Source organism: Manis pentadactyla, chromosome 10 (genome assembly GCF_030020395.1).
Source record: "Manis pentadactyla isolate mManPen7 chromosome 10, mManPen7.hap1, whole genome shotgun sequence".
Lineage (NCBI taxonomy): Eukaryota > Metazoa > Chordata > Mammalia > Pholidota > Manidae > Manis > Manis pentadactyla.
In genome coordinates, this window is record NC_080028.1 from 49,481,063 (window position 1) to 49,494,712 (window position 13,650).

At 45.5% G+C, this 13,650-nt stretch overlaps 1 protein-coding gene across 1 annotated transcript; it reads left to right on the plus strand.

Moving 5' to 3' along the window:
• The first annotated feature begins 3,298 nt into the window (after positions 1-3,298).
• LOC130679348 (meiosis regulator and mRNA stability factor 1-like) lies at positions 3,299-10,181 on the plus strand. The gene is made up of 7 exons (XM_057487946.1): positions 3,299-3,443; positions 5,080-5,292; positions 6,508-6,568; positions 6,654-6,779; positions 8,179-8,349; positions 9,325-9,474; positions 9,943-10,181. The coding sequence occupies exons 1-7, from the start codon at positions 3,300-3,302 to the stop codon at positions 10,179-10,181; spliced, it is 1,104 nt and encodes a 367-aa protein (XP_057343929.1). The 5' UTR covers position 3,299.
• Positions 10,182-13,650: the final 3,469 nt, after the last annotated feature.

A 13,650-nucleotide genomic window follows, 5' to 3' on the forward strand; every position in this document is an offset into this window, starting at 1 on the left:
CCTTTCTTATTCCTCCTCCTCCATTTTTTATATGTTAGGTGTTTTATTCTGTACTCTTTTGTGTTTCCTTTGACTGGATTTGTGAGTAGTTGATTTTATTTTTTGCCTTTAGTTAGTATTTGGTTGGCCTGCTTTCTTTGCTGTGATTTTATTTTCTCTGGTGACATCTATTTAGTCTTAGGAGTGCTTCCATCTAGAGCAGTCCCTTTAAAATACCCTGTAGAGGTGGTTTGTGGCAGGCAAATTCCCTCAACTTTTGCTTGTCTGAGAATTGTTTAATTCCTCCTTCATATTTAAATAATAATCATGCTGGATACAGTATTCTTGGTTCAAAGCCCTTCTGTTTCATTGCATTAAATATATCATGCCATTCCCTTCTGGCCTGTAAGGTTTCTGTTGAGAAGTCTGATGATAGCCTGATGGGTTTTCCTTTGTAGGTGACCTTTTTTCTCTCTCTGGCTGCCTTTAATACTCTGTCCTTGTCCTTGATCTTTGCCATTTTAATTATTATGTGTCTTGGTGTTGTCTTCCTTGGGTCCCTTGTGTAGGGAGTTCTGTAGGTCTCCATGTTCTGAGAGACTATTTCCTACCCCAGTTCAGGGAAGTTTTCAGCAATTATGTCTTCAAAGACACTTTCTTTCCCTTTTTCTCTGTCTTCTTCTTCTTGTACCCCTATAATGCTAATATTGTTTCATTTGGATTGGTCACACTGTTCTCTTAATATTCTTTCATTCCTGGAAATCCTTTTATCTCTCTCGGCCTCAGCTTCTCTGTGTTCCTGTTCCCTAATTTCTATTCCATTAACAGTCTCCTGCACCTCATCCAGTCTGCTCTTAAGTCCTTCCAGAGATTGTTTTATTTCGTATTCTCCCTCCTAACTTGATCCTTTTAGCTCTTGCATATTTCTCTGCAGGTCCATCAGCATGGTTATGACCTTTATTTTGAATTCTTTTTCAGGAAGATTGGTTAAATCTATCTCACCAGGCTCCCTCCCAGGGGTTGTCTGGGTAATCCTGGACTGGACCAAATTCTTCTGCCTTTTCATGGTGATAGAGGTAGTTGTAGGCAGTTATCACATGTGTCAACTGGAAGAACAACATCCTGCACATGGTGAGCAGCTTCCAGTTTTATTTCCTGAGCCGCCGTTTGTGGGGCAGCCGTCAGAGCCGCCCAGAGCCCCACAGGGAGAGGCAAGTGCACCTGGGGTGCTCTCCTGTGAGAATGGCAACCTTTTGCACCCTGTCCCAGCTTTCCCTGTGCTGGGCTGCTGTGCACCAGTGGGGTCTCTGAGTCTGGCCTTGGCGGCTGCAGAGGAGGCTCTGGGCAGTTACTGTGGGCATGGACTCTCCAGCAGCCACTCCCCTGCTATGGTGGGGCCATGCCAGAGGGGGAATGGATGGGAAGCTGTTTATTGCCATGAGGGGCTTCAGCACTGTGCTGCCACCCAGGGGGTTAGGGTGCCTGTTCCCTGGGATTCCCATCTGCTGGGCTGAGTGTGCAGGATGCTTCCATCTAGCTGTGAGGCCCCTGTCCCTTTAAGACTTTCAAAAAACACTCACTTTTCTTTTGTCCCAGTGGCACCGGCTGTGGGGACCTGTTCGCAGATTTTACTGTTCTGTTTCCCTAATATCCAGCACACCACGCAATGTGTGTCTGCGCTACCAGTGCATATGACTAGGGCTGGTTATTTAGCAGTCCTGGGCTCCCATTCCTTCCCTGCTCTGACTCCTTTCCTCCCGCTGGGGAGCTGGGGTGGGGGACATGGTCGGGTCCCGCCAGGCTGCGGCTTGTATCTTACCCCCTTCGTGAGGCACTGAGTTCTCACAGATGTAGATGTAGCCTGGCTGTTGTACTGTACCCACTGGTGTCGCTTTTAGGAATAGTTGTATTTGTTGTATTTTCAAAAATATATATGGTTTTGGGAGGAGATTTCCGCTGCCCTACTAATGCTGCCATCTTGGCTCCTCCCCCACTGGCATTTTTTATAAGCTTCCTAGATGATTCTGTTGCATAGTAAGGGTTGAGAATCAAGAGATGTATCAAAGGAGCAGGTTTTTACTTGTTATCCTTAAAGGCTGGAGTAGAGTGATGGTCTGGGCATCTACGAAGTGATTCACATCGCCCTAGACTTGCATCTCTTGACTGATTAACTGCAGAGGAAATCTAGTCTGAATCTCCACAAGTCCATCACCATCCTAAGGGCAGCAGGTCTACCCATCAAACTCCTGCCTTGGCTCTGGGTGAGCATCAAAACCAGGGAGAGACTGGTGTTGGGGTGGCTGCATGAGTATCACCACCTCTCCTTGCCTCTGAGGATCCAAAGCCCCAAAGGGTACAAGCTGAGGTTACCCAGCCCTTGCTGTGGGCACTGAGTCCTGTGGGCTATCTGGAAAGCCAGATAGAGTGAAAAACAGCTGTAATGTAAACATTGGTCTGCCTACCAGTAGCTGAGCAGCAGGCATGCTGAACTTCGCCTCTTTTAATGGAAGTAAAGCCTCAATCCACAGACTTGTCCCCATGCCTAAGGCCTGTGGCTCTAGTCACCAGAATAGTGGTTTCTTCACCTGCTGCCTGGTCCCCAGATGATAACCTGTGTCTTTCTCAAAAGGTTCTTCTCCCAGTGCACTTAATCACTCAAACCCTTTATCTCCCAGGGAACCTGAAAGAATCAGAGTAGACACATAGTCAGAAATGAAAATACCAGCTCTTTGTCTAGTACAGTGGACAAGACTGCAGTTTGCCTTCCGTCACTTCCGCTGTCTGTCTCCTGGGATACAGGTGGGAGAGTTGGATCTGTGGGACGTCACCTGGAGGCTAACCATCCCCCAACCTCCTGAGCACAGAAGCCCCTAATTCATACTTTATTCATACACTTGGGCCAGTGGATGTCAGCTGGCCAGTCTCACCTCCTTCTGGTAGCAGGGAGTGGGAAGAATGCCTTGAGTGGAGGGGGTGGGGATGGGGGGTGATACTGATGGAAATTTCTGGTTATGGACCAACAGGGAGGCAGAGATCAGTTTCTGCTCCAGTGTCACATGAAGTGTTGGTCTGGTGTCCCAGAGAAGCTAAAAACAAACCCACTCACTTTACTTCAGTTTAAAAGACAGATTCTCCCTCTATTGGTGTCATTAGCCAAAATGAACTAGCCGAGCTGGGCATAACCCACATTGTCTCTGTTGAATTCAGAAAGGTTTGAATTCTTGTTTTCCCAGGTTGCTGATATAGAATCTGGCAAGCAGATTCAGCTGATCAACGGCAAGTCTCTGCACTCCCTCACTGCCTAGTTGCTGGTCTTGTTGATGTCTTGGGAAGGAACTGCCTGTCTTTCTGTTGATGAGCTCAGGAGACATTATGAAACTATGCACAGCACTCTGCTCAACCCCTGTGAATATGGATTCATGACCTTGACTGAACTTCCGAAGAGTCTGCCTTACTTAGTTGAGGTACGAGTGCTAATAGTTCTTTAGAACCATCATGACAACAGTGCTGAATTGGGTATTTCTGGATTACCAAATGGTCTAGATCAGAGGGTGCAGAGCTGAAAGGGTGAATTGGTTATTTTATAGTTAGACTGAAGCAGAGGGAAGTATGGGCACTCTGCCCAAAACACCGACAAGCCCTGGCCTACAAATTCTTGAACTAGGGTGCTTTTGTCCTACATCATGCTGGATATTCTTCTTTCTTAATTAGATGGATTATGTAGTGGTTTCATGTGACTTACCAGTCAGATATGGGTCAGAAAGATTGACTTGTTGGTCACCAGATAGCCATTCAAGAATTGCACTTAAAGATTAGAAGAATCATGAGAGAATACTCTGGAAATAGATAAGGTTGTAGAAAAAATTACCATAATTGACTCAAGAAGTTAAAAATTGGACTAGTTGACACAAAAGAACCTATAAAGATCAATGAAAATTTACCACTGAAAAATGCACCAGATGGGTTAACAGTTGGATTTTAACTAACCCTTAAAGAACAAATAACTCTAACTTCTTAAAACCATTTTAAGGTCACTTAAAAAAAATACAAAGCTCAACACTTTGTTTATGAAGCCAAAATAACTTTAATACCAAAAGCCTAATATAGTCCCTCAAAAGAAAGTGATTCTAAATAAGATATTAACCAATAAAATCCAGCGTTGTACAAAAAGAATGATACACAGTGATCATGATATAACCATATGATTGGTAATTAGACAATTAAGAGATAACTGACAAAAACTCTCTTCTTGCTGAGACCTTAGTCTGGCTTCTCTGAGCTGCCTTATAGAATAGACCTGGACTTTGGATGTCAATAATGGATGCCACCAGCCTCTCCCCACAACATCCCTATAAATCTCCACTTTTCTGTGTTACATTGCAAACTGAGCCCAGTTCTATACTGAGGTTCTTTTTTCCCCCTATTGCAATACTTCCTGAATAAAAATAGTTTTATTCTGCTTTAACTACTGTCCAGCTCTGGTTTTCATTCACAATATCAAATCCAACATTTTCTAAACACTTGTTAATTATCTATTACATGAACATTGGTTGTAGATATTGTAAATGGGTGTTCCAAGACAAAAGGCTTTCCACAGCCAGCTAAGATGGAGAAATATTCCTTCTCTTGGATAGTCAGTACCTGTTAAAGACTGAAAAAGTTTATGGTAAAGAAATTGTTTAATTTACTTGAGGACAGAAGAGCTTTGAGGTTTTTTTTCTCTTGCTGGTGCTGTCGTGGTGGTTTTGTTTGTTTTAAAGAACACTAATGCTGTCATCCTGCATCACAGTGTTCTTGGAAACCCCTTTTGGAGATAAGGGTCAGTGGCCTCTGTGCCTGCTGTTAAGCAGCCCTCTCCACCTAGGGCTTTGCCAGGCTTCTCCTTTTCTGACACACCTTCTTCAGACCCCTGCCACCTTAGATTTGCAAATAGATAGAGCTCAAGTTTGCTTGAGGAGGCAGCTTTCTCTTGCAGGAGATCCTTGAATGAATCTCTCCTCCTCCCTGGTTTATTGCCCATTTCAAGTTGACTTGGCCCCATTTCACTCTCAGCTGGGGTCACTCTGGAAGTTCCTAATGCTCCTTTTTGTCTTGGACCAGGTTTTTACTAATGATCAGACAGAAGAATGTGTGAAGCTCACAAGTTTGTATCTGTTTGCCAAGAATGTGCGGTCTTTACTTCACACTTACCACTACCAGCAGCTCTTCCTTTGTGAGTTTTCCGTGGCCTATACCAAGTACATCAGAGAAACACTGCAGCCCAAGGTTTACGGCTACAGCAGCATGGAGGAGCTCTTGGGAGCAATCCCACAGGTGGGTGTTCTCGGAGCTTCCTGGAGAGCCACAGGCTCAGGCTCCTGAATAGAACGACAGAATGCTACAGAATAATGAAATGGCAGCATTTTCAACAGATCTTTTCAAAACATACTGTTGCCATGAAATGAATTATTTTAATGTTTCTCCTTCGTTCTGCAAACCCTTGTTAAATTCTTATATACCAGGTGAGTAAGTCACAGACCCTGCCCTCAGAGAGAGTCCCAGAGAGTCGGCACCTGAGCCGGTGGTGAGTTGGTGAGCAGGGCAGCCGCTGGGCGCCAGGAGGGCAAGGGCAGGGCCTGCTCTCCAGCAGGTGGTATTCCAGAGCCCAGTGATCAAGGACATGTACAAGTTAATGTGAGAAGGAGGGGAGAGGCAGCCTGGGCAGAGGGACTGCGGAAGCAGATGCAGAGCAGCGAGAAGTAGCATGGAATGCAGTGGGCATTAATGACCGTGCTGAGCCTAACAGTGAAAGAAGAGCTCACTTATGAGGGCTCTGCTCCTCCGGGTTAGGAGGACCCAGAGGAGGGGGGAGGGTCTCAGGTTTGCCTGTGAAGTGCACTGCACTGCTGCTGTCCAGCGGAGCTGAGAGGAATGGGAGCAGGCGCCTGTGAGGGCCCAGCCATGGCCAAGGTCCCGGTGACTGGTGTGAAGGGCTTGAGCCTGAGTGGCAGAGGAGGTAGCTAAGGACCACGGGAACTGGTGACAGGTGCAGGTGAGGGAGTATGGAGAGCCAGGGGCCGCCTCTCCCCTTTACTTGGCTGAGGACATGGAGAACAGCGTTACTAAGTGGGGGACTGTGTTTTAGGATTAGGATAATGAGCTTAGTTTGAAGGGTCTGGGAGATTGCCATTAATTCTCTTAGGATGTGTTTAGTTTCTGGGAAAAATAGTCAGCTCTCATGTGAGAATTGTTTTCATTTATAGACCAGAAGTGGTGTTCGGCAGACCATCTTTCTAAGAACCATAAGGAATATTTTTAAAGCTGAGACTCTGTTTTTAGACTATACAGCTTTTTATAAGGGGCATGTTTCTGCCAGTTTCTATTGCTTTAAAAGCTACAGAAAGTACAGAAAAATTTATCTTGACATTAATTCAGTTTCTGAATTCTAATATACTCAGGGTTGACACAATAGGTTACATTCTTCCTGAATTTTAGGGCTTATTTCCCCCGCTTGTCCCCTGCCTTACCAGTAATAGGTCTTGTGTACAGGTGGTCTGGATAAAAGGACATGGCCATAAGAGAATTGTAGTGTTAAAAAATGACATGAAAAGTAAGTAAGCAGCATTCACCTCCCCCTTCAGCAGCCTGTTTCTCTCACTGACCTGTCCCTGTAACAGGTGCTCTTTGTCATCCAGGTCACCTGAGCTCACTCGATCTTTCCCCTGCCAATCATGAACACCGGCCCTCAGCTTCTGAGCATATCCTGGCGGTGCCTGAATCTCTCATAGCCACAGATCTTGAACTTGGAGCAGATAGCGATGGTGAGAGAAGAAAAACAAAGCTTGTGAAATTCTAGGAGAAAATGGCTTGGAGTGGGTGGGGCAAGGATGACAGTGGGTCATTTTCATTAAAGTTGAGCATTCATGTATTTTTCAAAGCAGTCTGGTGTTGGTTAATAAGAAACTGGCCTGCATTTGATACATTCTATGGTTGAATGGTTAAGTCTCTTAAAGGATGTTGACACACCCGTAATGGTAATATGTCAACCTCATTCAGATGTTAAAGCAGAAACTATTCTGACACTTGTTAAAACAGCATTTTAAGACTACTGCAATAGAGTCAACTCTACTGCACCGGGAGAAAGAGAAATGGAGCTCAACTCTGAATACAACAAGGGCAAGTGGAGATTTATAGTTAGGGAGCAGAGTGAGGGGCCAGTAGCTAGGAAATGACCAAGATGTCATGGGTAGGGGTATTCTTGCTGAGCTGATTCTGGTGAAAGGCAGGCCAAGGACTTAGACTCCAGAGGTGGACGATGAGGAACCTGATGGGTTAGCTGGGGAGGGAGATTCCCACTAAACTGGCTCCCTGAGACTGAACTCAGCAAGGACAGGACAGATGTGGAAGACCATGGTCAAGGCCCAGTGAAGTGGTCTCAGAGGAGCCTCAGTGGAACTGAGTGAAGGAGAGAGTCCTTGTCACAGGGCATCCCTGGGAAAGACTTGCTAGTGATACATTTACATCACTCAAAACAGCATTGAGCCTCTTAGGTTTTATGTGGAGCCTTCTCTAGATGGAAGTCAACTCCCTTGAATTCTATAGCAGTTTTAACTGTTGTAAGACTTGAGTCCATGGCTATAGACGAGAATTTTGTCTTCATATGACTGCAAAGCATTAATTAGAAGTAGTATTGTATTCTGCTCATAGGGTAACTCAGGTAGTGTTTTACATTTTATAAAGCACCTTAATGAGACCCATCTCCCCCAGCTGTCAGCATGGCATCAGCAGTTATTTCCATTCTGCAGATGAGGAACTGAAACTCCAGGAGGTAAATAACTTCCTCAAGGTCACTCAGCCAGGAAGGGACCAGACTGGGACCTGTGTTATCCAGTTCTCAGCTGTTGCTCCTTTAACTGCTTTGTACCCTTCTAAGGGCTTTGCATCCCCTGTTTGGGAGCTGAGCGTGGAACCCTTTTTTCTCTCGGCTGGGGACCCTCGGGGAACTGTTCCTCAGAACACAATTCAGGAGACCCTGACTTGTCACATCTCACTTACCAAAGAGTGTCCCAGACCTGTATTTTCCTTACCTTTTTTCTCTTAACTTTGTATTGAGCTCTTCCTGACCTTTTTCATCTTTAAGGCTTACAAAGAAAGCCTCAAGCACAGACTTGTGGTAGACTGCTGTCCTGAGCAGAGTCACGGCCTGCCTTCTCTGTCCAGGGCCACGTCAACCAGAGCAAGAGCTTCTCCGTCTGACCAATGACTCCCCTGTGGACCTCCTGTGTGCACCTGTCCCTTCGTGCCTGCCGTCCCCTCAGCTGAGACCAGATCCTGTCATCTTCCAGTCTGCCAATCTCATTCAGTTTGAGGAACACCCACAAGAGCCTCTGGGTAGGGCGCACTGTGGTGTCTTTGCGGGGTTTGCTCTGAGGCTTTAAAAAATAAAGCCATAATACCAACATATTAAGTGGTTGATGAAGGTGGGGAGAAACTATACCTTGTCAGGCACAAAAATACCTGGGCTGATTATTCAGAACCCTTTCCCTGACAGGGTTCCTGCAAAATTGGCTTCATGGTCTGAGGTGACTCGGGAGCACTGTGCAAAGGAATGATGGTGGGTCTTGAAGGGTGAGGCACTGGGCTGTGGAGGAGCCCACAGGGGAGTGGGGGGCTTCCCAGGCTTGTGTTCTCCACCTTTGTAAAGGTGCCACATCACTCCTGGTCTAGCCCAGAGGTGGATGATGCCAGAGGGCTCTGGGGCTTTCCCAGGCTGTGAGTAGGGGATGGCGGGCATCTGTGTCTGGAGCCCTTTGAGATGAGATCTGAGGGGAGAGGAGACCGACCACATTGAGCACTGACTTTATGCCATCTCTCAATTGTGCCCAACACCCAGCTCATGGCTGGCAGTCACTTTTAATTCTCACCACAACTCTGCAGGTAGGTGACTGAGGCACAGCACATGCCAGCTAGAGGTGACCGTGACCCCAGGCTGCTGGGAGGTGGCAGTCAGGATTTGAACCCAGGCCTCCTGTCTTTCTGCCTTGTCACCTGGCCTCCTGCGAGGACAGCCCCCCAGCCCTGCTCTGCCAAGGGCCTTCCTTCACCCTCTTCATCACCATAGTCGCTTCTTCCCCGCTCTGCTTTCCAGGAGGTCACCAGGGGCAGCCTGCTGACTACTGGCCTCAGTTTCACAGATCTTAGTCATTTCAGGCAGCCTCCGGAGATGTTGCCCAGTGAAAGAACTGAGGCTTTTTACCTGCAGAGTAGCAGGTGGGGAAACAGGCTGCTTCTGATACTGGATAATCTGGTCTGAGGAAGGCGGGGGCTCTACATCCTGTCCCTCCCGCCTTCGGTGCCTCTACACAGGCAGCGGGAGTGCAGTGTGGAACAGCACATCGCTCTCAAGCAACATGGCTCTGTATGTGCAGCAGGCTAGTTCCCTGCAGCTCACAGAGAAAGAGCAGTCTCCGCACACTGTAGGAAAATGGCTCTGTCGCACTTCCTGGGTGTTTGAGGGTAATTCTGACCCTGTGCAATTCGCCCCTTCTCTCCACCTGCCTAGGTCTAGTGAGTGCTATCCTCTGTCAGTGGAGTGGCCAGGGCCTCCCTGCTACTGAGGCCCCTCCTAGTCTGCTAGTCCATACATCATGTGTGGCTTGTGGGTCCTTGTCTTCCTGACAGACAGAATGAAGGGCCAGACAATCCAAAGTGGAAAAAAAAAAGGTTTTAAATAATTGCCCATTGATTTGTAGGCAAAAATGAAGATCTCTAAAACTGTAATTCAAAGAGCTGAGATGCAGTTTTATAAACATTTGACTAAATGACAAACAATATTGGCCACACAGCTAACATGTAAATTGTGGCATAGGTGTGATATTTAGTGGGTTAATTTAAAAATATTTTTTGAGATAATGTGAGAGAGAAACAAAACCAGCATATCTTGTAGGTCCTACAATGGATCTGTCTGTTCTTCTATGTTTACAGAAATGATTTTAAACCAAGAAGGACAAATTGAACCTCCAGTGCCAGTAAAGAAGGAAGACCCAGCCTTGGACTCCCGCTCATCGTGCTTCTCAGCAGCTGTCCTGGCGCCTCCCTGCCCCTTGGAAACACCAGAGTCACCACTCAGCAAGGACCCCAGTGAAAGCCCAGCCAAAAAGCATCCCCAAAATAGAGTAAAATTGGCAGCCAACTTTTCCTTTGCACCTATAACCAAGCTTTGACTCTTGTTTTGAACACAGAATTAGGATGGGAAAACACTGATTCTGCACACAAAAGCAGATTCAAAAACACAGCCTTTTCTGTTTAACAAAAACCCCCCAGAAGCCACTTACTTCATCTTTACATGTATCCATAATGTTTTGTTTGTTTTACATTGAACACAGCTTTGAGCTGAAGCTTTTCTTTCTTTTTTCCCCCCCAATTATTGGAAGAGAAAAAAACAAACAAAAAAAATTTCTGGCATAGGTTCAAGAATCCTTAATGCATTTTACCAGATTTTTCTTAATATGAAATATAATTGTGTTCCATAAGAAGAAAGTAAGAACTCAGCTAGGAGGAAGTGGTTTTACTTCTATTAAACCACATCAGTGGTAAAATCTTACATGTAGCATATTATTTGCTTACTGATGTCTTCAGACAGTATTAATCAAATGCATGATGTGTTTTTGAAGCACAGATTGTTCAGTGGCCCTGTGTGATCACTCTGGAGAAGGATGGATGAGGAGGTGAGAAGTTATCTTCAGGTTGGATATGAAGGTTCCTGGCTTCCACGTGACTTGTAAGCGTGCCTTGTTTTTTATTTAACTATGTCTGTAGTTGACAAATGCAGCTTCATCACAAAGTTTTTTTAGATGTTTCCACTTTGGGATTCCATTTAGGAGCTTTCTAGAAAGTTGAGGATGTTTTAAGCTTCCCTTTTATGTTCAGTTCCAGTTTGAACATGGATTAGGTTAAGGAAAAGGAAATGGTCTTGGTGTCATGAATTTAAAGTCAGCATTTGAATTCCGACACACGTTGTGTGTCTAGAGGCAGTGTTGGGAAGAGAGCCTGATTTTCTAAAATATGCATCAGATGCATAAATTACAAATCAGAGCTGAGGGGTGAGGTGCTTGAACAGGAGTGGTATTGATACGCTTTCCACTCAGAAGAGACAGAAATTCTATCACAGATGAGGGCCAAGGTTGATCAACTTAACCTTGCATTTGTAATTTTAAACCTGGTTTTGGGAAGCTTTACATGTGAGTATATGTCTGTGTTACCTCGGTGTCTTTTAATAGTGTCTGCTTTTACTCTGTCACTTCTTGCTGTTGGAAGCCCACTTGGGTTTTTTTGTGGTGTCTGATGTTGGCATTTGGGAAAAGCCAGCCTTGGAGGCAGCAACTGCCCTGTGGAATGACCTGCGCCTCGAGGTGGCTGAGGCATCTGGTGACAGGTGGCCTCTTGCCCCTCCTGGAGAAACCTGACATTTACAATGGGTTGTATCTGTTGGGCAAAAAAGGCGGATTCATTCATAGAGCAGAAAGAACCTGTTGGCATAAGGTCTTCCACTACTTGGATGGTTTCTTTTGGGGAAATGTTTATATTTTGTAATTTCTAGAAAGCCAGAAAATGGGCTCTGATTTCATAGGCAGCCTTTTGCTAAAATGCCACAAAATAGGGGCTAATGAGAGATTTTTACAAATTAGATTTTTGTTCCCCAAATCTTTTAAATGAAGCCAGTGATACCCAGTTCTCAACACAAGGCCCCAGTCAAGATGGAACAACATTGGGAAAGCCTTCTGAGCATTATGGCATTCTGCAAATCCTTCTGAAAGCATGTCCTCTACAGACATAGTATGACAGAAGGAAAATGCAAATGTGCAATTGTTTTAAAAGAAGCTTTTAAACAGTGTAATGAAGTTTTGTGTTGAGACCATCAGCTGCCTTATCCTGAGATTTCGTAAGGCTGAATTTGCACACTTGGACTTTAGTTTTGCTCAAATGTAAAGAAGTGTGGACTTTAAAAATGTAACAGGTACCATTACAAGTCACTAGGAGCAGTATCAGAGCAGCTTCTTTGGGCAACAAAGAGACTGAAGTGTGCTGTCATGTGTGTGTGTGTGGTGGAATTCTCTGAGTTGCCCATCAGCCTGGGATGCGTGTGTGACTCTTAACAGTTGCTGTTTGAAGAGAGGAGAATACAGCGGAAGCGCGTTGTGTTTGTATGTGTCCCACAATGGCCAGTCCAATAGCTATCTATTTTTTTATCCAGAGGCTTAATTAAATGAGACAAAATGATGTATGAGAATTAAGATAATGAAATTTCTTTATTGCCGGGTGGAAAGATGTGCTGGATTAGATTTATCTGTTTAAAAAAGATACAAAGTTATCACCAAGACCCCCTTTCCCATGGCACTGTTTGTTTGGATTGGGCTTGGGGGAAGAGATGTTTTTTCTTAACTGTCTACTTTGTTTGAACACTTTTTTTGTGGTTTAAGTGCTGTTTTGTGTGTTGGGACAAAACAGTTGTCAATAAACTTTACAAGTAAGCATCTAATTGGAGTTTTCAGAGTGAGTGTTTTGTTTGTGTGAGGGGAGGGATTAGAAACCAGTCCGGTTCTGTCTTTTCATTTCGGGTTCCCCCCACCTCTCACCCCTGAAAATCTAACTGGGGGATGGAGGGCTGGTCTTGACATTTTGGAAGCCCTTTTAATTTGACATTCAGCCCTGGCAGGTGACAGCCACTGTTGGCCCTTCATGGTCAGGACCTCGGAGGTTTGCCGCCGAGTTCCATCATATAATCACATGTGGGGAAAATACAAGGAACACAAAAGCCCTCTGGTCATAAAACTGAGGTAATTCCTAGGTCTGTCTGTGTGAACGACACCCATTTTGCAGGCTGCCTCGGTTCTGCTCACTGCCCGGCACGCTTTTTGAACAGGCCCTTTTGGAAGACTTCCTTCACAGATTCCATCATGAGGCCCTCTGACCTCACCACTGCCCCCCACCCTGACCCCTTTGCAGGAATCTAAAAGAACCTAGGAGAGAATTGAATAGTTGGGTAAATTGCTTCTTGATGATGTACAGTTTTAAAAAAAGTTCAACATGAAAAAAAGCTCCTAACCTCTGGCAATCCTTTCCAAACATCTTCCATTGTAGCCAATTTATACAGAAAACCTTGACCTGCTACCAGTACCCTTAGAACCCAGCAGGGAGGTTTGGGAGGTCTCGATAGGGGGTTTGAAATGGGGCATGGCATTTATGTCTGCGTTTCCCATCTGGTCTGTAGAGGGTACCTTAGACAGTGGCTGTCTGAGGAAAGCAGACCTGTCTGTGCTGGGGATGGATACGGGCCTGACGCCAGCTGTACAGTTGGCCCTGAGTGTTCCAGACACCTGGCCATCAAGGCCACACACATGCACGTCTTCAATACTTATGTAACCATGAACTAGCACTATAGCAGTATAAAAAGAACAGCCTTATGCAGAATAAAGTGGCTTCTTTTGAGCACCCTCAGGACCACTCCCGCCTCCTCCTTTGCTCTTTGCATTGCCCAAAACCTCAACAGTAACCCCTGGACCCTGACACTCATGTGAAGGCCTCTTCTTCCACCTCTGCCCCAAAGCCTTCCCAAATGCAGGACCTGGCCTGGGGAGACCCCCCACCCACTCCCACCTCCTATCCTTTCTCCCTCACAGACTTTCTGAAATC

What these genes read in the sequence shown, in the direction of transcription:
- LOC130679348 (XM_057487946.1), top strand. Translation starts at nt 3,300, where the DNA reads ATGTCTTGGGAAGGAACTGCCTGTCTTTCTGTTGATGAGCTCAGGAGA. An exon ending in GTCTGCCTTACTTAGTTGAG is followed by an intron (nt 3,444 to 5,079) that starts GTACGAGTGCTA and finishes GTCTTGGACCAG; the next exon opens with GTTTTTACTAATGATCAGAC. An exon ending in ACTTGGAGCAGATAGCGATG is followed by an intron (nt 6,780 to 8,178) that starts GTGAGAGAAGAA and finishes TTCTCTGTCCAG; the next exon opens with GGCCACGTCAACCAGAGCAA.